The sequence below is a fragment of the Calidris pugnax genome, unplaced genomic scaffold (assembly GCF_001431845.1).
Source record: "Calidris pugnax isolate Ruff unplaced genomic scaffold, ASM143184v1 scaffold171, whole genome shotgun sequence".
In the NCBI taxonomy this organism is placed as follows: Eukaryota; Metazoa; Chordata; class Aves; order Charadriiformes; family Scolopacidae; genus Calidris; species Calidris pugnax.
In genome coordinates this window covers 3821356-3847131 of record NW_015091064.1, presented here as the reverse complement: position 1 = coordinate 3847131, position 25776 = coordinate 3821356, and the positions used below count along the sequence as shown (strand labels likewise).

Here is a 25776-nt window from a genome sequence, read left to right as displayed (position 1 = left end):
AGGTGCAACGTGAAAGGTGAAAATGTAGGGAGAAGGTCCTCTGTCTTACTTAGTTTACATATGGGCTTTGGTAGCTGTTACTTTTTTCTACAAATATAGTTTGTTGGTTTTTAAAAAAATAATCTTTGCATCATGTTTTCCAGTTAAACCTTGGGGAGGGGGTGATTTAATTTCTAAAAGGAGACCAGCAGCTTTACCGTTTAAATGTCATAGGCTATTTTAGACATTATTTGGCTGCAGTAATGAAAGATATTATATCATTCATGAAACTTCAGATCTCCCTGCTACTTGAACTAGATAAATACAATGAAATATGATTTCTAGAGGTTGCATATATAGAGCTCCAAATTCATAGGAAATATTTCTTGATAGCAAGAGAGCATTTCTGGACTTCCTTGATGACCTAGAAATGATTTCAGACATCTGGCTGTTCTGTTCCAGGGTATTGGAGTAGGACACAAAGCTGACTGAAATTCAGGGTGCAGAAAGTCTGCTGACCAGCTACTACTATGGAGGTTACCATTTAAAGGAAACAAGTAAAAACCTTCCTTTTAGATGAGCTTAGACTTTAGAAAGAGATTGCTTCTTGATGATTTGTCACTATTAAAATGTTAATTGGAAACCAAAGGCTTTTTCTGAGCTAAAGAATATTACAAGAACTTTAAACTTACTGTGTTTTGAGTTTTCTTTTTTCTTTTGTTTTGTTTTGGATTGTTGGTTTTGTTTTCTTTTTTTTTTCTTAAAAGCAAAGAAAGCTTCTGTATTGAAGTGCATTACTGTAATTTTGATTTTTATACCCTATGGCAGACTGGATAGGGCATGCAGAGACCAACATGAATAGGCAGGAGTAGACCAGAAACAATATTTCATTTCTTCCTGCACTGTCTTCTCCTGGTTGCTCAAAAGGAGAAAACAGTAAAACTTATGTCAACAGATGAACACTCCTGGAAGTGCCATTTTTGAAGGAAGAAGCCTTCATCTTTCTTCATGCTTCTCTGGCTGCTTCCTTCTTACTGCGTTGATCAGGGCATGTCTTGTGAGAATCAACGTGTGGGTGCAGTTCGGCTGCAGACTCCAAGATCTCTGCTCAAGGAGGAGGAGCAAAAGCTTTTGATGGAATGTAACTTTCAAGTTTTTATTCCACAACTTCTTTACATCTGTTCGTGAGGCAAATATGCATGTTTGGGGTGGTTTTTTTTTTCTTATGCTTATGAAGGTTTTAGGAATAACTTGCCTCATGGAGGATTGCAGTCAATGTTGCTTTGGCCACAAACTTTATATCCTCATTTAGGAAGGTATTGACTCAAATGCCATAGTTCTATTACTATGTTTGCATCTTGCTCATTGTTTTCTGCCCTTTTTTATGGAAATTAAGGAATCCAGTATCCTAAGCACAGAACTTGGATTTCTTAATCTCTTCAGAGATTTTGTCCTTTTTCGTGCAGTCCCTGCTTTCCTAAAGGTATTAATAAGAAGCGTTCCATCTGGCTTTTCCAGGAGAAAAGCATATACACGAGAGAGATATAGAAAGAAAAAAGTGTGAGTGTGAGAACTTCAGTTCAGTTCAGTTTTCTATGTTGCTTACATCTTATTTTTGCATTTGCATGATGAGTTCTGTGGCTTATTGCAAAGAAATTTGATACACAAAGTATTTGAACAATCTGTAAAGTAGAAGATTCAAAAAAAGGCTGTGGGTTACCTCCCTCTTACCAAACAAGTGTTTCTGAAATTACTTGGGCTAAAGCCTCATTCTCACTCGAAAATATTTGTTGGCATTGATCAGGAGATAAGAGAGGTGCAGACTGCCAGCTCTCACAGCACAGCTGAGCTCCTTAAACAACATTTAATGAGTATGGAATATGTGGTAAAAAAGAGATATGTGACTAATAATGCAAAGTGTGGCATCTTTGCAGCAAAGGCAACCTTGGTTTGACAAGACTGGAAATACTTAAAAGAAATCTGAGGAGTACTAAAATATGTTAGGGGACACAGACAACTCCCAGGGGTGTGTCTCTCTCATTCCTGTTCTTCAGTTTATCTTGCCAGATCATCAGCATCTTGACTGGCTCCCACAGCTGTTTTTCCTCTTTATTGCATCTGAGCTCTTAACAGACTCTAAATTATAAATACTTTAAATACGGATGTTTTTTCAAATCTACATACCGGATCATATTTTAGGCAGATTCCTTTTCTCTCATTTCTAAAAATGTTTATTTGTGAAACAAAACATGATAATAGCATTCTGGAAGAGGAGGCTGGAAGGGATTTGAGAGTTTATCTGGACCCTTAATCAAAGGCAATTTGAGATCTTTTAAAAATAATAATAATAAAAAAAAAATCTACAGAGTTTCCAGTCTTGTTAGGCAATATGTATAGGTGCTTAACTGTACTTGTGGTTAGGTTGTCCTAGAAATTAGCCTAAATTTAGCCTAAGCCTTCTGTAGTTTGATCCCATTCATCTGTGTAGGGAAGTGTATTCTCTTGCTTTTTGCAGCAGTTCTTCTATTTAAATTGTCTCAGTCTGGTAGAGCCAGAACAGGTCTATTTAAATCTCTCCTCAGGTTGTGTTTTCAAGGCCTCTTTCCATTTTTTGTGTAGCTGCATTTGGACTTCTTTCAGTTGTTCTACGTCATTTTGGAGATGTGCTTTTCAAAACAGGTTGAGGTATTTGTAATGCTAAGCGCAGTAAAAAGCTTATTCTGTCTGTTCTGTGATGCTGTGACTTTCCACAGATCCTTTTCTGCTCTAATGCTACCTAATAGTTGGTTTCCATTACAGATTTGTATGATTGATTATTTACAGCCAAAATTGTGCATTACACAATTTATTTCAACTCCATCTGATGCTTTTAAGCCTTTCTTAATTTTTTTTTCCACGTAAGTTGCTTTTCTGATCAACTAAATGTTTGCAGTTTTTATAATTTAACGTCCACCTGCAGATTTAATTAGTGCACTTACTGATACCAAAATACCTAATAGATATTCCCTGTTGTTTTGATACGTTTGAGTTAGTAGAACCGTATCTGATACATCCTTATGATTTGATGGTGTTTCATCAATACCTTTTTTTTTTTTTTTTTGGTACAATCTGGATATTGGCAGGTCGTCTCCAGCAACTGGAGGGTGAGGGTTAAGCCACAGTAACTGGCTGTGTGCATCCCCCTGCCTCCTGCTGCCTCTGCTAATAGGCTACCTTTGATCATGGGAGTCATTAGGCTTTGGATGTGCATGGTGGGCCTTGTATGGCAGATCATGTCTGTTAATTATACTCATCAAGTCATTAGAAATAGGATATTTTGATAGTTCTAGTTCTGGATGAGCCTTTGGCTCAGTTGTGTTGCACTGTTTACATTCTAGGTGTTTATAATATATACTGGGTAAGTTTACAGGTCTATCATTTTCTGAGCTCCCCTTTCTACTTTTAAAGACAAGGTGCTAAGGAACCTTAGCCCTTTTTTTCTAGTTTTGAGGAAATCTTATCCATGCTAACTTTTTTTTCCTCAGTGGATAATTATTAAATATGACTAAGCTCCATTTAGCTTAGTACCTAAGTTAACTTTTCTCTCTTGAAGAATGTAAAACCAAATTGCTTTTAAAATTCCACTTCCAAAAGGTGCAAGGGTTTGCTTCTATCTCAGTCCATAGTGAAAATCTAGACCTGAATTTTCTAGGATGTTCTGTGGTCCAAGACCGTAGGAAATGGGGGTTTGAGCAACCAAGTCTAGTGGGAGGTGTCCCTGCCCATGGCAGGGGGCTTGGAACACGATGATCTTTGAGGTCCCTTCCAATTGCCAATATATTCCTGGCATTATTTCTTGTTATGCCCACCTGTTTTTTGCCTTTTTAATAGATCTCCTGATGGACCTCCCATTCTTTCACTGTGAGAGTAACATTTGTCTTCTAACCAGGTATTTTCTACTGTGCCATGTGGTTCTCGCAACTGCTTCTGATTTACCTGCTTCTGACAAGGATACTGAGTTGAGGGAGTGATTGGTTTGATCCTTTATGTAAACCAAAAATTGCCCAAGAGGTACCAAAATAAATTGCGGTGAACAAAATGCATCGTGACTCGTTTCTCCCTTTTAAGAGAAGGATAGGTGGATCTCTTGTATGGAGAGGGAAATTGCTTCTTCCTTCAAGAGCTTGCGTAGGGATGAAGGGACTGAGCAATGGCTGAAGTGTGGTGAAAGGAGGGTGGCAGAGGGAGCTGCTGATGCCCACAGCTCATCTAGAAGTTGCGAGGCCTCAGTGAGGGGCCGGGGTGGGCGACTGGGCCTCAGAGGGGACAGGGAACCCTTCTGAGGGACTGGGGTTAATTGAGCAGAATCCGCCACCGTTCAGAAAATAGTAGAATTGGCTGGAAGTACGGTTCCGTCTGCCAAGGACACAATGAACAGAGGGAGGGATGTGCTTTTTGTTCTGTCTGCCCTACTTGCTCTCAAGATTTTTCTGTTTAAAATTTAAACTTCTAGTTCTTGTTCTAGTAATATGTGTGTGTGCATGGGGTTTGTTTTGTTGTGTTGTGTTCCCCCCGCCCCAAATAAAACACACGTAACACTTCTAGAAAGCTTTTTATTGGGAATGGGGGGAGGATCCAGACATGTAATCTTATAACCGTGGCTAATTCTAGGTGCTTTGCAAAATTCCTGTCTTTCTCAAAGTTGTTTGGGGAATACACATGTGGAGATTTCTTTAATGGTGGTTTCCCACAGCAAATTGTAATGACTGGTAGAACATATGATTGTAAAAGCAAATTTTTTTTTGAGTCCTTGCCCCACAGATGCTCCCCTGTCACTTCCCCAGTTATTTCTTTCAAAGTATCTTTACAAATATTTGGCATCTTTAGTAAAAATGTGGATATTTCTACAGTGTCTGCCACCTATACTGAAGGTTGGAATGACACATTTGCTCTCATAGTTACAGACTTCTGTGACTTAAAAATGTGAATTTGGGAGTAAATAGTTTGGTAGTTAGGGCAGTAAGAGAAATCTGAGATTTAACTGTGGTGCTTGCTGTGCAATAGAATCTTCTATTTAAATTCACGTTTTAAGAATTCACAAGTTTGTATAGGAGGTACACGTTTCTACTATTACATAAATTAACATACTGGATTTTTAAAGCCCAGTGCTTATAGTACAGTTCCATAAATACAGCAATATTTTATAACTTACTATATGGTGATGTATAGACACTATACAGATGAAACTATGTGCAAAAGCATTATCGTTGTTGCATATATCCCATGTGGCAACATCTCGGTTGTGCTCCAGTGTTGATCACTGCAGTGCAACTTCTTTCAGTGAGGTCTGCTTCCCCCTGCATCCTGTGGTACTCCTCTCATGCCGCTCTCCTCTCTCACAAGTGCTATGAAGCATTTTGATTATTTGAGGAAAATGAACTTGTTTTTGACACTAGTATTTTATGCTCATTGCTACTATTGACACTGCTATTTTATGCTTGGAATGCAGCTATGTTCTTATTTGATGGCAAACTTTAGTAGAAGTTGCTCATTTTCTTTACCACGTCTTATCTTACAAAATTAACTGTTAAATAAACTGTTAAATTAACAGTTAAGTAAACTGAATAAATTTATAGAATGAGAAGTTGCAGGTGGAAGGGAGCTCAAGAGGTCTCTGATCCAGCCTCCTGCTCAAAGCGATGGGGTCAGATGAGGTTACTCAGACTTTTTTCTGTTGGGTCTGGATAACCATCCCCATTCCTATGCTCTTCTTCAAGCTACTAATCAGCTAGGAGTAGAGCTATAAAAGATCAAAGTGGACCTTGAATGAAGCTTGTAGGTGTCATTTACAGTTGATGCTGCTTGAAGTAGAATACTTTTTCCCATGACAACTTCTGTTGATTATTTTTTTCCCCTGTCCTTTTTCATTCTACGCTTTCCTTGTTATCTTTGCATCTCCAGCAACGAAGCACGACAAGGTTCTGGCATTTGGCTGAACTCACCAAAGCAAAATATGAATCTTAAAATCTGTTTGCTTGTTTTTGATTCTCTGCTCTTCTCACAAGGCTGCCACCAACTTTTTTTTTTTTTCCCCCTCTCGCCTCTTTCTAGTTTGAATGTGTGTGCTGGTGTAAGACTATGTGAAATGGTGTTATAGCAAACCATATTTGCCCCTAACACCTAGCAGAAGTTTGAAGAACATTCCATCTTGACTTTTCTTTTTTTTTCCCTAAACTAATGCCACTTAAATTTTCTAAGTAACAAAAAGGCCTGAACAGAATATTTTTTCAGGCTAATACTGTCTTTACATAATGCTTTCTCAACTATTCCAACAACTAGAGGTGGGAGGAGAGTGATTACTAGTAGAGCAAGAGAATTATAAATGGTTGCAGTGCTAGGACTTTGAGTCTCGAGTAGCAATTTAAATTTAGTCCTGGCTGGAGGGATGCCTGGTGGTCTTAAGATCAAGCAATGACATTTAGTCACATTCCAAAAGCATAACTGATAATCAAATAACTAAGACAAAAAATCGAAATAAAACACATTGTATTTATATTCCCCATGAATAGAATACAACTGATTCAGACCCCTTACAGGGTAGCTCTCATTACTCCAATCTGTGACTATATAGATACCTATGGATTTTGGTGGCCAAAACAGTATGGAGTTCGGTTCACTTAAAAGATACAGTCCACTTCTCGCATTCTTTAGTCACTAATAAGTGTCATAAACCCTAAACATGTTAAACTGTTGGGTTTTTTTTTTTACTTTTGTTCAAATTTTGTTTATAATGAAAACACAGAAGGAAGCTTAACTGCAGTGACACTGCCAAGCATCATGGTAATGAATAATCAGAGAGCATGCACTGTGTGCTTGTATTACAGATTAGTTTGTCTTGATTGTTATAATATATGTGATTTTTCAAAGTCTTGACATTCCTGGCAAGTGCAGCGTAGGAGCTTCTGGATGCATGCTAAATTTCTGGCTGACTGGCAATCACGCTATTTTTAGGCTTGAAGGGTTACAGTGTGGAGTATAACATGCTTAGAATGAAATTTCAAGTTCTCTTCTATCTGAAATGTAGTGATTTTAATTAACTTGAACAGAATTTATACATATGTTGAATGCTTTCTAATGGAACTTGTTTTGGAGCGTAGGCAAGTTTAGTGTTTAGGTGTTCCTGTAACAGTGACCATAAAACAGTTCTGTGAGTCCTAATCTTTAACACACTTACTCATAGAATGCTCTTGTGAACTAGGTAAGTGTTTCTATTCGTGTTTTATAGATGGGGCAGGGAGAAGGATTGAAACGGCTCTGGAAACTTAGCTCCTAAATATCAAGGTTCTGTGGATTTATACAATAGGAATTTGAACGGCTAAAGAACAACTATATAAATAGGAACACTTGCATTTGTGGATCTTGGTTTTTGTAATTGTATGATGAGTCTGTGCTGGGTCTCCCGGGCTGTTCTCTTCTGGGATCTTTCTGCCTGTCTGCGCTGACTGTTGACTGGTGTTATGGTGAACTGTCTAATGTGCAGTGGGACCTTTGCCACTGTAATAATGGTCATCTGCTTTGACATGTATGTAATGTGTATTTCTTGCTATGAACACACAGGTATAAACTATTTCATGTAAATTGCTTTGTTGACTGTTGCCGTAAGTTTAACAAACTTCTGAGTGATAATATTTGGCTTTTAATAGTCTAAATCCAGAGGTTTTCACTGCATAATGTCTAGAATTCTGATTAAAAAGAAATTTGAGCATATTTTTTAATTCAGACTAGTATGAAAAATACAAGTAAAAATACAAATCGAGACAAACTCTCTTCTCAGTTTTTTTTTTTGGTAGTTCAAGTTTAAAATTCCTAAGTGTCTCTCTAGAACTGTCTCTTGTGACTTTTTCATTACCTGTAGATAAAGGAATTTAAGTAAAGAGAACTTTCACAAAGGAAGCTTTGAGCTGGTGAAATGATTGCAGATACCTTCCTTTCGTGTCACTCACAGCCTCCAGGCAGTCCTGCTGGCAGCAAAAGATTTTGTACATTGATAAGTCAGTGTTACAAAAGATTTGGGAGCAAGAAGTTCATTTGCTTGGGCACTCTATTTGTGACAAGGAAAAAAAACCGGTCTTAGCTTGTATAAAGAATGGCTTGTTGTATTTGGTCATATCCCTATTTGTACAAACTGCAATAAACCAGTATTATGAGGAAAATTCTTGATTGTGAGTATGAGAAGTGCTTGAATACTGGGAGAATGGAATTGATGAAGTGAGATTATTATTTATTTCCTTGAGAGAATTTTAAGTGACTTCCCTCAATTATATAAATTCAGTGAATTGAAAGTTGAGGTCTGTAGTGAGTTTTAGGAAATATGAGAGAGAGAATAATTCGAGAAGGTAATGGAAAGCCTTGATGAGGAGTGATAGGCAAATGGTACTAATATGGGTATAGGTGAATAATTCATGATTTTGATTTCATATCTCAAAGGATAATTGATGTATAACCTGACATTCATTATGCTTCTTAGCATTGACACAAAAACTGTATTTATACAGAAATGTAGCCTCTTCCACTGGCATATATCGTGGTTGAATCTATCCAAAAGTGTTTGCTAGTTTACTTTACGATACGTTGTTTGGGACAGGTCATGTGGATATTTTGTCTGGAAGAAACTGAGCAGCTCTGATTTAAAAAAAAAAAAAAGTTAATTGTGAGATAATTTGATGGCTCTAGGCATTTAGAGGGAAAATTTTCAAGGGTATTAGAAGATCACAAACACCAGAGGGTTTGTACATCTTTACTGAAGAGCCGGGAGACTACAAAGCAGAGTGAAGCAGTTCAGCAGCTGTGCAGGGAAGTTCAAATGTGTATGGAGATAGGATCAAGACAGTATCCAAGTAAATCAAAACTAAAAAAAAGATATAGTTTATATGTGTGATATATAAATATATACTATGACAATACAGTTATTTGCTAACACAGAGATCATAAATGCCGCTTGGAATAATTATTGTTTGCCTGGGGTTAATGTGTGACATTTCCATGGGTGATTGTGCCATGGCTTGGACTGTCACTGAGTAGTTAAATTTCTTTTTTTTGGTTTCCCATTGTTAACTGGAAGAAGGAAACAAGTTCCATAAATAAATATAAGGCTTTTTTTCATAATGAGTTCCTTGTGTACTTGCATGCAATAGTCTACAGGTACTGATTCTTCACAACCATCAAGCTGAAGCATTTCCTTGTGAGTGTATAGTAGGATTATTGTCTGCCACAAATAACCATTATGCAGAGAACTCACTCTAGCTGAGAATTGCTTTCTTGCCATGCCATTTCTATTGCATATCATTCCTCTTGTGGAGTATCTCAAATTCACCCCTGGAAATATTCAGTAGTGTTTCTGTTAGGAGGAAGGAAAGAAATCTGCATGAGAATAGAAATTGCCATCCTGTATTCAGGAGCAACCTGTGTCAGGCATCACCGTGGAGCAGAGAAAATGGAGCTGCTGACAGGTTTTTCTCCAGGCTGGGAGCAGGAAACAGCTGACTTGCATCTCTACATGTGATTCTGCCAGAGCATATGACAAATACTGTGACAGTGGTGAGTTGATGCATCATGTGAATGTCAAGTGCCATGCATTGATTAAAGCATGTAGAAAATATGAAATTTTTGTGTAGTTGTTGTACTTAAACTTGGCTTGGGGGTGGGAGAGTTGGGGAGGAGAGAAAATTGGACATAAACAAACAAGTCATTGGAAAGGCTAGGTCTTTCCACGTTAAAGGAATGTTAAATGTTGGAGCAAAGCAGGCATTTCGTTTTCCACGTTAAAGGAATGTTAAATGTTGGAATGTTAAGCTTTATTTTAAGTAAATCAGATTTTTATTTTTTTTTTCAGAAAAGCTTGTTTCCAAATGTTGTGCTACTTGAGATGCATGTCTGTTTGCAAGGTGATGTGAACAGCTTGGGAAGGAACAGGGCTGCAGCTTTGGGGCAGGTCAGACAAGCTGTGGGACTTGCAGTCGACTCGGTGGCCAGTTGAAATCAGAGAATTGTTTGATTCCTTCCTGAAGGTGAAGCAAGAAATAGATTGGGAAATACGGCACTGTTGTCCCCTCTGCTAAGTACATCTGTAAAAGAGGGCATTTTGTTCTGATAAATGATTAAAGGGAAATGCAGCTGTGTGCCGGATGTGTTAGGTTGTTAACGCAAACTCCTGGCTTTCCTTTGATATTGGCATCATTCAAATACCTGTTCCTGTAACTAAATTTGGTTCCTGTGGACTTTCACTGTGCGTATTGCACCTTGCAGGGCTTTGGGTTGTTGATTAATCTGCTAGCTGCCCCGTGTGCTGCTCCTGGCTGCACAACCACCTTCTCAGCAAATCGCATCCCGTATGTTTCCCAGCTGCTGCCATCCCTAACACATGCAGAAAATGTCTCCTGCCTGGCTGAGCACCAATTCCAGCTGGCATCACGGCCCCCCCGGCCCCCGCCTCTCCCGGAGGTGTTGCGGTCACGCTGTTGCTCTGTCTCAGGTGTTGTGTCTCCAGGCAGAGGATGTGGAGTCACAGCGGAGCTTGGGGGGCTGAGACAGCTGGGAATGTCTTCTGCTCTGCAGGCAGGGAAGTAACCACAGCTGGGGATGTGGGGCACGAGGGGGGTGTGTGTCTGGAGCAGGGTGATGAGTGGGTGAATGAAAATAACAGCTCGCTTTTATCTTTGGCCAAGATGAGACTTGCCAAGTACCGAGTTTACGGCAGTAGTGGGTTTAATGATTGATCTGTCCATGATTTTGCCAGCAGAGAACGTGTTCTGTTTTACTGGCTGTGAGTTCTTGGATGAAGCCTTCTGTCCACTCAAACAGAAGTCTTGCAAAATATTTTTTGTTTAGCACTTCTAGGTTACAGTTGCTAAACTACTATGGCTAGTAGGGCTGTGCTTCAGATTACTACTTTCAATAATCCTATTATTGTCAATGCTCTGTAATAACATCTTTATTTCATTAAAAATATTCTACAGAAGTTGTGTTGCTGCCTAGCTCCTAAAAGGAGACCCATTTTCTATGTATTTCTGCTGGTTTGCAAAAGTAAAGATACTGGGCATGGTTCTAGTCTTTGAAAGAAGGTTACTTAGTATCACATGGGAGAAGGAGGAAGGATAAAAAATGCTTGCATGCTGTGATGCTGGAACATCATATAGCTAGGCCAATATTATATAGAAAAATGGCTGAATGGATGAAAAACCACAACAGCAGAAGAGAAGTGTTTGTGCAATATAGCAGCTGATTTATTTCTGACTTACGAGTATTCATCTTTGTCAGAAGATGTGTCAAGAATGTTCTTCCTTCATCTGGGTTTGTAAGGCAGATTCCAGCATCGGGGAGTTCTACCTCTACGTATTTTGTGTTGTGAAGCTGTTAGGCTTTCTTATGTGTGTGTGTTTTGAAGTGCTATGTACTATTGTCTATTTCTTAAAAAGGTCAGGTCTGGTGCTCTTTTCTGCATTGTTTACTGTTATACTTTTAAGCGATTGCAGAAACAGGGGTTGATGCTATGGTTTTTCAGGTGAGAGAGAACTTGGGTGACCTCTCGTGTCTCATCCCAGTTTAACATTTAGATTTTGGACAGGGTCAACTTCAGCTCTGAGTCTGAGTTTTTCAGGTGAGAGAGAACTTGGGTGACCTCTCGTGTCTCATCCCAGTTTAACATTTAGATTTTGGACAGGGTCAACTTCAGCTCTGAATCTAAGGGATAAAATCAATTTTTTTATTCCCACCCTTCCTGGTTCCATGTTCCTCTGGAGACTTAGAGGAAAAATGAAGTGCACAACATATTTCTTCCCTGGGATGGAAGAAATGAAAGCACCCTCCCCCCCCCGGCCTCTCCTTTAGCTGTAGATGATGTTTCTCCTTTGTATGAGAGCCTGAAGCTCATCTCCTCGTCCTTGAGATGTTCCAGATTTGGAGGGAGAAAAGTAAGAGGTCGGAAAGGGAGAGAATATGAACTTTAGGGAGCATGTGGAAAATACCAAGTTTTTAGTACCCATTTTGACAAGAATATTTGTGTTGTATTTGTCATATCAATGTTGCATTTGGAATATGACCTGTAGCTATAAATGGAACAATAATTTAATTCAGCTTCCTTCAAGATTTACTTTACCAAGCCATTATCTTGCCATTAGGTAGCAAAACATCAAAATACGTTAGGCAAGTGATAATGTCTGCAGGGAATCTCTAGTAAACAAAACAAGCAAAACCATCGCAAATGGTTCTGGGTGCACTTGAGCTAATGAAGCCTCGTGTCCTACGGCTGTGTGTGTGTGGTTGTACACAGGAACTGGATGGGCCTGGGTAACCTTTTCTCTACTGGCTGAGCAAAACCCAACATAGACATGCTATAGACATCTGGAGGTGTCGACACATGCTGACCAGCTCAGCGTGCTGACATATTGATGTATGTCAATAGAGCATCTATAGTTTGAACTGGAATTGTGTAAATAATCTTCTTGGTGTTACAACAGCAGGTTGGGGCAGGCTAGCTTACCTTGTGACTGTTAGTCAAAACTAAGCTAATTCTAATCAGTATTTTTATTGGCTTGTACTTGATGATTACAGAATTAGATAGATGTTTAGCTTAGCACTTTGGACCTTTTTGCTTGACGTATATTTTTCCCTCTGAAGGCTTGCAAACAAATATTGTATGCTCTATCTGCATAGAGTTGATTTTTTTTTTTTTCATATGAACAGTGAAAACTAATTATGCTCATCAGAAATAAAACAATTAATATAACTGCATTTTGATAAGAATTCCGTTCTGACCCTAGAAATAAGAATGTAATTATTTTTTAGGTTTCTTTATGTTGGCACAAGCAGGAGGAAAAACAAACAAACAAACCCAGCTTTCAGAACAAGGCATGGGAAGACTCGGAGGCTATTCTGTCACCTTTTCTAAAAATCAAAGCAGTTTAATGTTACATGGTGGTCAGGTCTGCTGTTTGAAACCGAATAATTGCACATTTTATTTTTTTGTTTAAATCGTCTTATTTCTTAATGTAATGGAAGGAGGGAATCTTGACTGGATATGAAACCTTTATTTCAAGGCTAAATCCATAGTATGTGCTGCCTAACTGGTGAAAAATTGCCCTGCGTTGATTGGTTTATTTAAGTTTCTTCCAGCAAAATAGCATACTGTGGTGGTGTCCTTCCACTGCATGGGAAGAGCCTAAAATAACAGAAGCTGTTATGACATCTCCCAAAGCCTGCCTTTGTCAAGGTCGCAGTTCTATTTTTGCTGTATTTTGTGTAAACAGAGATAGGTATGGTAGGTACTTGACCAAATATTTTCTGACTAAGATGCTGAGCCCCCCAAAAGTGTAAAATCAAACAAAATAGCAACTCCCACCTCTGGTTATGCAAATGCAGTCAGCTAATGCGTGTTATGGTTACCCTGGGCCTATGTGCTGCTCGGCTTGGCCATCCATGGGTACAAAGCTCTAGAATTACCCTATGGATGTTCTTGCTTTTTCTTAGCCAGCATCCCAAAATTTCTGAGGGACACAGTTAAAAGCTGGGGGTTCTGCCGTTAAACTGCGGAATATAAAGCTATGGAAGCCTTATATAAGCAGCTTATGCTGGTTCATTCTGTGCTATCAAATTTGTACGTAGTTATGCTGAAAATGTAGAAATTACCAGGTCTTAAGTGCATTCGGAGCGAGAGAGGGTGGTAAAGATGTGGGTGTGCTTTGGAGCAAAAAGTTGACAGAGGAGCAGTATGCTGAGGGCTATTAAATGTGTGGGTGCCATGGTTGAACCTAGGCCTTTAAGGTGCTTAGGATTTGAGTTGGGGAGAATGCTGGGGAGTAGTTTCTGTGCTTGTTCTGCTCATCTGCTTTCCTGGGCATCTGCTTTTTAGTTGCTGCTTTTGGGAGGAACACAGTCTTGGATCCTGGGCTAGATGGAGACATCACCTGATATAGTGCTGCTACTGGTGTGAGGCCTTTATGTCCTCTGATATACATGATGCAGTGGGCAGAGCAGTAGGTATGTCATGTGAAATGCATTTATAAGGCAATGCTGGATAAAAAGACTTTGCCTGTAGGAAAAAAATTAAATCAGCTGTTCTTTGCACTGGAGTAGATGAGCAGCGCTGGTGAGAATGTTCTGTTGGCTCTGCTAAACTTGTGAGGATGATGAAAAAGAGAGGTAGTACAGGGATGAAACTGATGGCTTTCTGCGTTAGCAGAAGTGGTACTTCACAAGTCTATGCAATGTAGCTACTCCAGTTTAGCTGTAGAAAGTGTAACACAAAATGTATATTGAATTCCATCAAAACGTTTGGAACCAAAAGAAAGTTCATGTAATGTTAAGGAACATACATGTAGAGGGAGGCTTTTTAGCTTTAATCAACAGAAGTTAGGTTTTACTACCTGCATATAGTTAGTATTACTTGACAAAAATGACTGGACAAGAAATAACGATATAGGACAATGTATTTTCTTTGCGAACGTGAGATTCTTTTGCATTTTTTGAAAAAATAATTAAACAAAAGTTCTCTTGATACGCGCATTCTGTAGAGTACTACTTTGAGGGACTACTTAGTGCTTTCTATATATTATGTATGTGTGTATAGTATAAGTTGTATTTTATGTATAATATGCTAGAATATACTTTTTAAAAACACTTTGGTTAGTTTACTTGACGCATTTCTTTTTAAAGGAACAATATATATATATATATATAATGATATATATTTAATATTAGTGCTCTGGGAAGTTCAAATTAGTAAGGAATTGAAACATAATATGGCAGACTTCTACAAGAAAAGCCCTCCTGTATAATTATCCTGTATTGTTTGCTTAAAATCTATTTTGGGTTGGATTTTGTTTGTAGGGCTTTTTGTTTGTTTGCTTGTTGTTTTTTTTTTAACTTTAATGGAGAATTTAGACACATCATACAATCTGTTCTGCTTTCTGCTACTTTATTACTGCAGTGTCTCCCAGACATGTCTGACTTTGCATCTGTTGATAGATAAAGTAAGGTCATTTTGATGAAGATCCTGTGAATTAGACTCAAATATATTCTCAAAGAATGTCTGTCTGTCTTTTTATTGTATATAGTACAACGTTCATTACAGGTTGGTTTGTCTTAAAGTTATTTGTAATAATAACAATATTGTGACTTGCTTCTAGTTGTCCATGTCCAGTGTGAATTACTTCTGTGGTTCTGCTCATAAGAACATTACTCACTAAGTAGCAGGTATAGAGTAACATTGACTTTTAAGACTAATTGGTTTTCTACTGGAGGAGAAAATGTAGCCTTGGGTAAAGCTGTTGCATTCGTGTACAGCCTGTAACTCATTTTGTTGTAGTTGGGTAAAACTTCATGTGGTTGAGCTCTGCAAAATCTTACTCATTTTTCTGATCTAAGGGGTGTTTTTGATGAATGAGCATTTGAAGAGGGTAGGAAACATGCAGTAAGAGTACTTTTAAGAAAGTTTTCAAAGCATTTTCAGCTCTCTCGATTTTTTTTTAAGCAAAGCTGGATTTGTACAAGAGTCAAGATGATCAGAAGTTGCACCACAAACCTGCAGGAGAAACAACAGTAATGAGGCAAGCTGACATAAACTTTTGCATCTCCTTTGGAGAGAACATGCTGCTGTACTTCCCCTGCTTAGATGACATTTCTCACCAGCAGGGGATGTGATGTGGCACAGCTAATGTGCAGAGATGCACTTGAAAGTCGCAAGTTCCTGTGTTTTCCTCATCAGTTAAAAAATTGAAGTCTTCCAAGCTGTGTGTAACTTGGAGCTGGTGGCTGACATAGTTGGAAGACAGTTAAAATTTGTAGTTGTGTTTAAACACAACATATCAGTGAGTTTCACTGCTCTGTGGGAAGACAGCTTTTGGTTTAGATTGTGAAATGGAATCTGGAATCTCAGCAAGAAGTTTAAGGTGGGGTTTTTTCTTCCATTTCTGCATTGTATCTTCAGTGTGGATATTAACTGAATGTTGTGAGAAATCCACTTATCTAGGTCGTGATGACTAACATCTATTTTGAAGGGTATCTGGAAGTACCCAGGTGACTGACAGTTTGGTCAGCAGATACCAAAACCAGAGAAATGCTGTATAAACATGAAGGCAAGAAAGGATGTCTTTGTTTTGTTGCTGTTCTTTCTAAATTGACTTTTCATAGCAAAGTTTTGGTTTTGGAAGAGAGTATTGGGAAGAATAGCAGATGCTGGATCTGATAGATGTTTCTGGCTTTCCTCAAGGCAAGGTGCCAGTGGGCTCCTGCTCAAGTGTCATAGCAAATGATGTTTTCTCCTTTTAAAGATGTTGGGAAAGCTCTGTCCCACCCCAAATAAGGTGCCATCTATTATTCTGTTAAAAGGATTGAACCTTGTAAAACTACCCACTCCCCCCAACTCTTCTCAAGTACTAACAGGGAAATTAAAGTTGATTCATTGGTAAGATGAAAAATCATAAAATATTTTAGAAATAATTAGAAGTTAACTGTCAGGTAAGATCCTATTACAAAATGATAGTACGTTATGAATTGCAAACTGTGGGTATTTTCAAAATGCATAAAGGAAGTGAAAGCAAAAGTTCTGTGGGGTTTGGTGCATATTTTTTAAAGGTGGATAAACATCCGTGTTCATTTGGTGTTGTTTGGAAAACACCACCTGATCTAACATACTGCTGTGGTTCTTCTACCCTGACCTGATGCTGATTTTCATTTTTATCGATGTAATAAACTTTTAGGGAATTAATTATATTTACTTTGGCCACTTATTTCCTAAGTTTTGCCATATGTTTCTTGTGATTTATTTTACTGACATTGCTAATGGTAAAACCAGCTGTATCTCAGTCCAGAAACAAGCCTGGTTTTATTGTGAGCCATTTCAAACAGTACTTAATTGTTGCTCTGCCTTTGCAAAGTGTATAATAGTGCTTTCCTGTTTGACATAGACTCATTGATCTTCCACATGGCAATGTATAATTATCCTACTTAGATTTGAACGTCAAGCTTTGACGTAATAATACCAGGTTGTGTCATGTTAGAAAGGCGTATTTCTCACTTGTACATAAAGCAAATATGATTTTGAAACAGTAGGTTTCACTTAGTGCAGTATCAAACTGTCCGAGCAGGAGGAAAGACTTGGTTGCTGTGATGGTGACCGGGCAGTGGCACTGCTTGCCCAGAGAGGCTGGGGAGTCTCCTTCTTGGAGATACACAGAGACATGGCCCTGCTTGAGCAGGGGGGATGGATCCCATGACTTCCAGAGGTCCCTCCCCCCCAATCTCAACCATTCTTTGAGTCCCGGTGACAACAGTGTTTTCGCCTTTCACGTTCTTAAATGTTGATCAACATCCAGGTTACTATTCTTTGCAATCCTTACATAATCCAGTCATAAATTTGCATTAACGTACGTAAACGAGACTCTGCAGCAGGGCTTTACAGACAGCCCTGGTTATCACATTCCCTGATGCTAAAATGTTTTACATGATAAACCGTATGAGGTAGAAACTGGTGTGTTTTCTTCCTTCTTGAGGGTGTGTACCTAATCCTCTAATGTACTGTGTCTCGTGTCCTAATGAAGTATGTATTGCTGCTATGGAGAGCATTTGAAGTTATGAAAGCTGTAGTTACTGTCACTTTTGTAATTGTTTATTCTAGACCTATCCAATATCCTGTAAACAGACTGTTGACAAATACATGATCTTGCCAGTGGGGATAAAATGAGTTTCTCTTAAATAAAACTACAGTCTTTTAATTTTTTGTGGGTTTTTAGTGTAGTATCTATGGGTGGATATGATACTTTTGATCTTGGATTGTTTAGTACATAAATCAAGAGGCTGGTAAAGCTGAAAATCATACTGATTGTTTAGTGAATGGAAGAACTGGGACTGATCTCAGCGTGGGCAAACCAAACCCACGTACTGCTCATTCATGTGAAACCTGGATGTTTGTTTATTTGGGGGTGGGTGGGTAGTTTTTCTTAAAATATCTCAGGAAAATTTTAATTCCAAATTTTTTTAAAATGAGTTCTACATTATATCATACTCTTGGTGCCCGCAGTCCACTACATACTACTTGTGTGAAATTGTTTTTCTTGCTGAAATAATTTGGTATAATTATGAGCCAATTATTGTATAATTTTGTTTGATTTGTATTATAAGCACTTTTGTACCAATTAGCCATGCAATATAATATAGTTTCTGGATTACTAATATTCATGAGGTGTGGTTCAATGTAGCTACTGATACTTAAGGTAATCTGTAATTTGAAAGTTGGATGTTTTAAAATATTAAATTGTTTATATCTAGCACAATGCTTAACTAAAGGTTAAACTGTGGCAAAAATAGATATCACTTTCAGATTGAAGAATAATTTCTAAGACTATAGAATTGATTATGTTAACCTTTTTTTTTTTTTTACACAGTAATTGGAAAATAAGGGAAAACAATGCAAAAATAGATATCACTTTCAGATTGAAGAATAATTTCTAAGACTATAGAATTGATTATGTTAACTTTTTTTTTTTTTTTTTTTGCAACAGTAATTGGAAAAGAAAGGAAGAGTATGTTGTGAGGTGTCCCTGTAGTGTGCTTCACTATTTCACCTAAATCCTGTCCTAGTCATGATTTTCAATTTGGTGTATGAATATTTTCATTCTAACTGGATTTTGAATGTATAACATGACTTGCGGTAGGGGTTGCACATTAGTCTTGTGAACACGAAACAAGTGCTTAATTTCATTACCATAAGTGTTTCTGAAGTTATGTAGAAATGTTCAAGACTGTGAAGTTCATATGAAAAGTCCTAAAGGATTAGTTAAGCTCCTGCTGGGATTCACCATCCTTTTTGATTGCAACGAATATTTGACAGGCTTTGTGAGGTGCATTGGCAAATCAATTCTCACTAGTCTACTGTTGTACATCTTCAAAAGAGAGGGGAAATCCCAACCCCGACCTGAAAAAATTATATGTGAAATTAAATTTATAATACTAACATAAGGTGGTTCTTATTGGTGTTTTTCTTACAATTGCTGAGGGCTACCTTTAACAGGAGGTGTAAAGGCATCTTGTTTCCTTTTCATTCAGATATTTTAATGTGTATGTATGAAAATCGATTGCCTTTTCCAGTTCCTTTTAAAACAGCAACAATGGGATTTGTGGTGCTGAATTTTAAATGTATAGAAATACATTCAATGCAAATTACGTTTGATGTATAATTTTCCAAATTTCTATACTCATATAGACAAAAATTAACATTGAAGTAAAAAAAAAAAAACACCTTAAAAGATCCATTTTTTCTTCATAGGACTTCTGGTTTTTACAGTGGTGCTTGAAATTATAAATCCTGTGCTCTATTAATGTGAATAAATATTTTGGCTCATGACAATAGAATTTGTAAGTTAGCACTGCACACTTCTAAAAACATATGTCTATGTGCTTTCATAGAATAAATATTACCGAAAAAAAGTCAGAATGAAGGTGTTATTACACACTTCAGTTATGCAATGTTCACTAGAAATAATTGGAGATTAAACTCTACATAAGGCAGTCTATTCAATGGAGAAATGTTTATGGGTTTTAATTGAAAAGCTTTTGTTTTTTCCATTTTCCTTCCAGGTATTGCTTTGTTTTTGCTTTGGGATACCTCACTGTGTGCCAAATTACTAGAGTCTATATCTTTGATTATGGACAGTATTCTGCTGATTTTTCTGGGTAAGGAGAAAAACAATCTTTCCATCTTTTCCTCTTAAGTGATACTGTTTTGGTTATTGTTGGTTTGGTTTTTTCCAAGTTAAGTGTGTCAACCTTTTAAATTTTGGCAGAAAGCTGGGCATGTGTGTGCATACTGGCACACATACAAATACATACGTATCTATGCTTTAATCATGCAAACTGAGAATTTTAGGAACAGTTGTGGCTGCTAGAACCACGACTGAGTTATCTCTTGCCTCCTGTTCCTGTCTGAAGGGCATAAAGGATTTGGTGGCTGTGGGATTTTTTGCTTTTACTTTTTCCCCTAAAATCTCCCCTCCATGATTACATGATGAAACTTGAATTTATGTGATGTACTTGCCAGCCTCCCACAGTCTGATACCACCTTTTGAGGAAAATCTGAATGTTTTATGGAATTTATCTTCTGACTTCTTTCTTTTTTTGATTTTTATGTAAAATCTTCCAGAAGGAGGAGGAAAGGATAGAGGCACCTGTGTGGTGCAATAGTCGCACAGGCCTTGGAAGTAGAGAGTTTTGTCTGTGTTCTCATTTTATGTAATGAACTTAAACCTGTTTTTGACTTGAGCTCTTGACTTGAGCAACCCAGAATTTAACAGGCAAAGTAAAAATTCGTGATTCTTCTTTGTACTACAGACACAGAGAAGCGAGGCACAACATTTCCTATAAATAAGTTTGCTGCTGATGGTGCTTTTTTTTAAAATTAAAGCAGAGTATGTATTTTGGAAAAAAGAGATGAGGGAGTGTTTCCTAGTCTGTTTAAAAGAATGCCTTAAATACTTTTCTGGAATATGACGACTGGTAGTGGTCTTTGTAGTTTAATATTCCCTGTGTTGTGCAGCAGAGTTGTACTTGTTAGCCTTGTTGTTTGTTAGTCTTCATTGGTAACAGGCACATATTACAGAAACTTGGCCAAATGCTTTTTTGGTTAAGTTCATCTTTTCTGTCATTTTTAGCTGGGTCTTACCTTCTGAAACATCTTTTTACATTTATGTCTACATCCAAATGTCTGCCTTCAAGCCAGATATCAGAGTTCTGATTGTAGTCAGTGGAGATCTGATCGAAGTAGACAGTAGAGCCTGGAGGACATTTCAGCTGACCCACCGCTCAGTATCTACCTTAGCGTGAACTGGGTCACTTGCCAGATGCCCCTGACTGTATTGACTACATCCCCACTGGCTATAATGAGAGCTTGCAACATAGACATATGCATGAAGACACTTTAAAAACTAGGTTTACTGATGTTGAATAAAATTTCACCTTTACAAGTGGAACTGTAGTGCGAATGCTGTCCCTTCCAGTTCACTGTAGGGCCAGAGTGTAGAACCTTGACAGTGATCAAAGCTCTGAGATGATTCTGGAAAGAGGATAATTGTACTTGTTGTTGCTCTCAAACTATTAATAGAGCTTGAGCATTGCACAAATGCTCTGCTCACACATAGCAGCTGTCTTTGGGGCTCTGTTGGTTTGGTGTTAGCTCAGAGATACCTGCTGGGTGTAAATACATCCATAGATTTGGGAGATCTGTGCCCTCGATAGAACTGTTCCGAAGCCTAGGTCCAACTTCTCTGATGGTATGTTTGAGCTGCCTGATTGAAACCATCCTTTTCATGTACCTGTTTGGGAGCTTGATGTATGCATTTTGCATTAAATCTCTGGCATACACTACATCTGCTCCCTTGAGGCCTTAGACACAGAGGAGAGGAGGAGAAAGATAATGTGCCAAAGGGGGGGCTATTTTCTGTCAATTTTCTCTAGTTTCAGGGGAGGAGAGTAAACTCAAGAAAGTAATATTTGCCTAACTAGCTGTTGAACCCCAGCACCAGCTACTTCTTCCAAAGACGTTGGCATGGATTCATATAGTGTTTAGCCCCCAAAAAGCTTTGAGTATCTGTTTATCTAGATAGTGCTGCTCTGTGTGCCATGCCCATCTGAAGTGGCCAAGGCCAGGGAATCTGTAAAAGGTGTTGAAGGAAGGTATTGATGTACTGGCAGTGGAGAAAGCTGAGGAAACCTCCTGCTGGAGGTGCAATTGCTTGTGCAGAGCTGTGTGGTCCTGGCTTCAGTACGAACAGATCCCAGCTGCCAGCGAGCCTTCCACCGCCTCCTTTGCCTCTCTGCCAGCACCTAAAAGGGATCATTAAAATCCTGGTTCACAGCCTTACTGATCCAGGAAGGGACTCTTCTAGTCTCTAGGTTGTTGTTCCTCAGCCAAATCTCTGAAGATACTGGAATAGCCACTTGAGAAAGGGGGAGGGAGGGAGGGGGAAATGAAAAATACCAGGGTCTGTGATGATAACAATGACAGATGAATCAGCTAGAATTAATGTAAGGTCTGACTGAGCTCCTCCTGGGCTCCATCCTTCCACCAGGCAGAATCTATGCTGTCACATGTCCACTTACAGAAGAACTTCAGATTCAATTGGAGATTTATGCCAGCACCAGGCAGGTCTACAGATTAAATGCTAGAAAAGATATGAGGGATTTCCCAGATTGTCTTGTCTTGTTTAGTTTTCTTCCTTATTGACTCTTGCCCCCCCACTCTAGTCTTGATATCAAGATTTTGGCTCACTGATAATATGGTAGAAAAAGAACTTTTTCCCTGATTGCATTTTAAGTACTGGAAATATCATGTGCTTTGAAATAACAAGAAACTAAAAAAATTAATTTGACAGACTGAGCCATCTGGCAAAATACTGGTGTAGCACTGTCAATGGAGGAGGACTTGATGGCTCTTGGAATTGTTTTTCTATGCCAACTTAAATATGTTGAAAAAAGGCAAGTGTAGTCAAAAGACTTAAACAAAACTGTGTCCAACCTACAGTATGATTATTTTGTTGTGATTTTTTTTTTTTGTCTCCAGCTCAGAAAAATACAGTCTCTGTACATTTTTGAGATCTGATTTTGAAGTTAAACTTTAAATTCTGGCAGCCTAATTTATGCTCTCCCCCATGCCCTCCCTCCCTGCAGTTAGGGGCTTAGCAATGCTGGGATTTACATCAGTCAAACTCTTAGATACTATGAAGATGGTATGATTTCTCAGTATAAAGCTGACTTGCTTAGCTGGGGAAGAATATCTCTTGGACAGCTTAAGATCCGCTCAAGTGTACAAAATTCAAAACAAACTAAACTCTGTTGGAGCCAGCATAATTATGCTGGGTTTTTGTTTTGCCAGATATGTTTACTTGAAGCAAATAATAATAATAGATGGAAGAATTAAGCATAGGACCAGGTGTTAGTAGAAACCGTGGAAGTGGTCTGCATATCTAAATAATAACACTGTTCAACTTTGGTATATTTTTATTGTTTTTGCTTACTGCTGCTGTAATTTGCAATGCATAAAATTGCTCTTACTGCCCTTTTTTCTTTATTCTTCCCACTGTAAAAAAAAAGAGTAACACTGCTGCTGTAATTTGCAATGCATAAAATTGCTCTTACTGCCCTTTTTTCTTTATTCTTCCCACTGTAAAAAAAAAAGAGTAACTATCTTAGTAGAAAATAAATATGGAACACTTTGACTGTGTTTGTGGAACCTAATGCAGCAATAAAAGGCACGAGTCATCAAGTGCTATAACTAAGGATTAAATTCTTTTCATTGTATTGATGACTCTGTAATGGTTTCAGCTCCAAAAACAAATCACTTTGCCATTGTACTAAAAGTTTTCCAGTTGAGAATAATTAACATGGACTATTAGTGTAAACTTTCCCTGATATTTACATGTGAAAGAAAATATTGAACTTTTTTCTAAATTATTCTTTCTTCCTTTTTTTTGTAACAGTCCAATGATGATAATCACACAGAAGATCACTAGTTTGGCTTTTGAGATTCATGATGGTAAGAATTCTTTAAACTGTGTTTAATTTTCCATACAAAATAAATTGAAGGAAAGTTAGTCATGAGTCAATGAGTGAGTTTAGTCCAGCTTGTGTTTTACAACAAAATATAATTTTGTGTCTCAGTTGACTGTCTTGATGCTTACCAGACTCTTTTCAGCGGTTCCCACCGAGAGGACGAGGGGCAACGGGCACAAGTTGGAACATAGGAGGTTCCACTCAAATATGAGGAGAAACTTCTTCACGGTGAGGGTGACGGAACCCTGGAACAGGCTGCCCAGGGAGGTTGTGGAGTCCCCTTCTTTGGAGATTTTCAAAACCCGCCTGGATGCAGTCCTGAGTAACATGCTCTAGCTCTGGGCAATCCTGCTTCAGCAGGGGAGTTGGACTAGATGATCTCTATGGTCCCTTCCAACTCTAGAAATTCAGTGAAATTCAGTGAAATTGGAAGTACCGAGAAGCATTGCTCAGACACTGCAAAAGCTCTGAAAATGCTTACACTGTGCAGAAGATACTACTTCTCAGAAGACCAATGACGCTTCTGGGACTAGTGACCAAAGACCACTGACATTTTTGGGGATTGGGGTACTGATCCTGAGAGTTAGCTAGGTCATTTCCAAATCCAGAGATCACTGTTTCTGACAGAACCAAGTACACGTGATTTCAGTTGTTGAGCAACTCTTGTTTTAAAATGCTGTTAATCTCCCCCTAATTTGTGCCATGTATACTGATTTTTAGAACACCTTTGTATACGTTTAATTTCTTTTATTATCATAATTATACTTGCTGCTAACATGTCAGTGTGAACCGGGGCATTATCTAATTAGGTTTCTGTCTTTTCTCCTGTCAGACTTATCCATCAGATAAGTGGGCCCTAGTTGTGACAGAAATGAATCCTAATGTTGGCTTTTGTGGGTAGGGTATCTGGATTTTTAGTTACCTTTAAATTCAAAGGAGTAATTTTCACTTTTAAGGTTTGAAAACATTATCCAATAAACATAGCCAATTACCTTGAATCACTTGGAGCTACAGCTGTCTGTTGAAGATTTGGGAGTGAATCCCTCCAGACACCTGGATCAAGCCACTTGTTTTTCTGAAATTTCTGTAGTAACATTATGTAGGGAGCTCAATATGCTTTTGTCTCGCGTGCGTCCTAGCTTTAGTGCTGTTGGTGTTGCATTGGTTTCCAGTCTTGTTAAGTTACACTGTCTAGAGAAGCCTGTAGGCAACAACATTCATGAATATCATTAGAGTACAGAGTACATAAGTTAGAGGAAACAGCTTATTATAAGGAAGTAATAATTCCACTATCAAAGATAAATGCTTCCTCTTACTATCATTTTGTTAGGGGGAGGAGCTATTCTCCATTTGCTGACGTCTTGCACAAATAGTGGAGTTGTGGTATGGGACAAACATGTGAGCGTTCCTGGAAATCTTGAAACAAATATTTCCTTTAATCACTGGTATTCTTTCATCACAAACTAAACTAGATTTTTTCCTATTTCAATTAATTCAGAAAACTTGTATTTTCCTTGTAAGCCCATCTTAATTCAACGACACAGCCAGAAATTCTGAGTATCAATCTTGAAATTTTGTTCAGTGTTGACCTCATATCAGAGATCCTTTAGAGTCTTTGCCAGCCTGTGGTGGGTAGCTGATAATATATTGGAGAGCTTTCTCTCTGGTTGGATTTGCAGTTTAGCAGAGTTCTTGACTTGAGTTGAATGATTGCTGCTGCTGGGAGCACAGTGTGAACATGACTCTCAAAAGTTGATATGACCAGTGTGAATTCAGGAGCAGCTGCTAGTCTGGTGTCAGGAGATGCTAAGAAAAGATGTGTAAGGGAAATGAATTGTATTAAAGCAATGATTTTTTTAACCATAGACAACTTAAAAGGAATCCATCATGAGAAATTAATGAAAACAAGGCTGCTGTTAATGGGCTTTTGTTCACTGTACAAAGGTCCATACTTTCACTGGAAAATACTTTGAGATATACTGATGGGAGAGGAGATAATGTTGAAAATTATACTAGTTAATGACACTCTGAGCCTCTAGTCACATCAGCTTGGCTATATTAATCATCAATTACTTTATTTGCCCCCCCTCGTTTTTTACCAGTACGTCTAAAGGAGAGGTAATGAAAATAAACAGCTGAAAGGAAGGTGTTGGTTTGTTGGAAGATCTTGGTAGGCTTCAAGTCTCTAGTTATAGTTAGGTTGGTTTTGTGGTAAAGGCAAGT

At 38.2% G+C, this 25776-nt stretch overlaps 1 protein-coding gene across 1 annotated transcript in view; it reads left to right on the top strand.

The window, feature by feature from the left end:
* The window catches only part of MBOAT2 (membrane bound O-acyltransferase domain containing 2), an 82088-nt gene that overhangs the window by 22076 nt on the left and 34236 nt on the right, over positions 1–25776 (top strand). Inside the window, exons 4-5 of the mRNA XM_014956743.1 lie at positions 19588–19683; positions 23481–23536. Coding sequence (XP_014812229.1) covers positions 19588–19683; positions 23481–23536 — 152 coding nt within the window. The remainder of the gene's footprint in view (positions 1–19587; positions 19684–23480; positions 23537–25776) is intronic.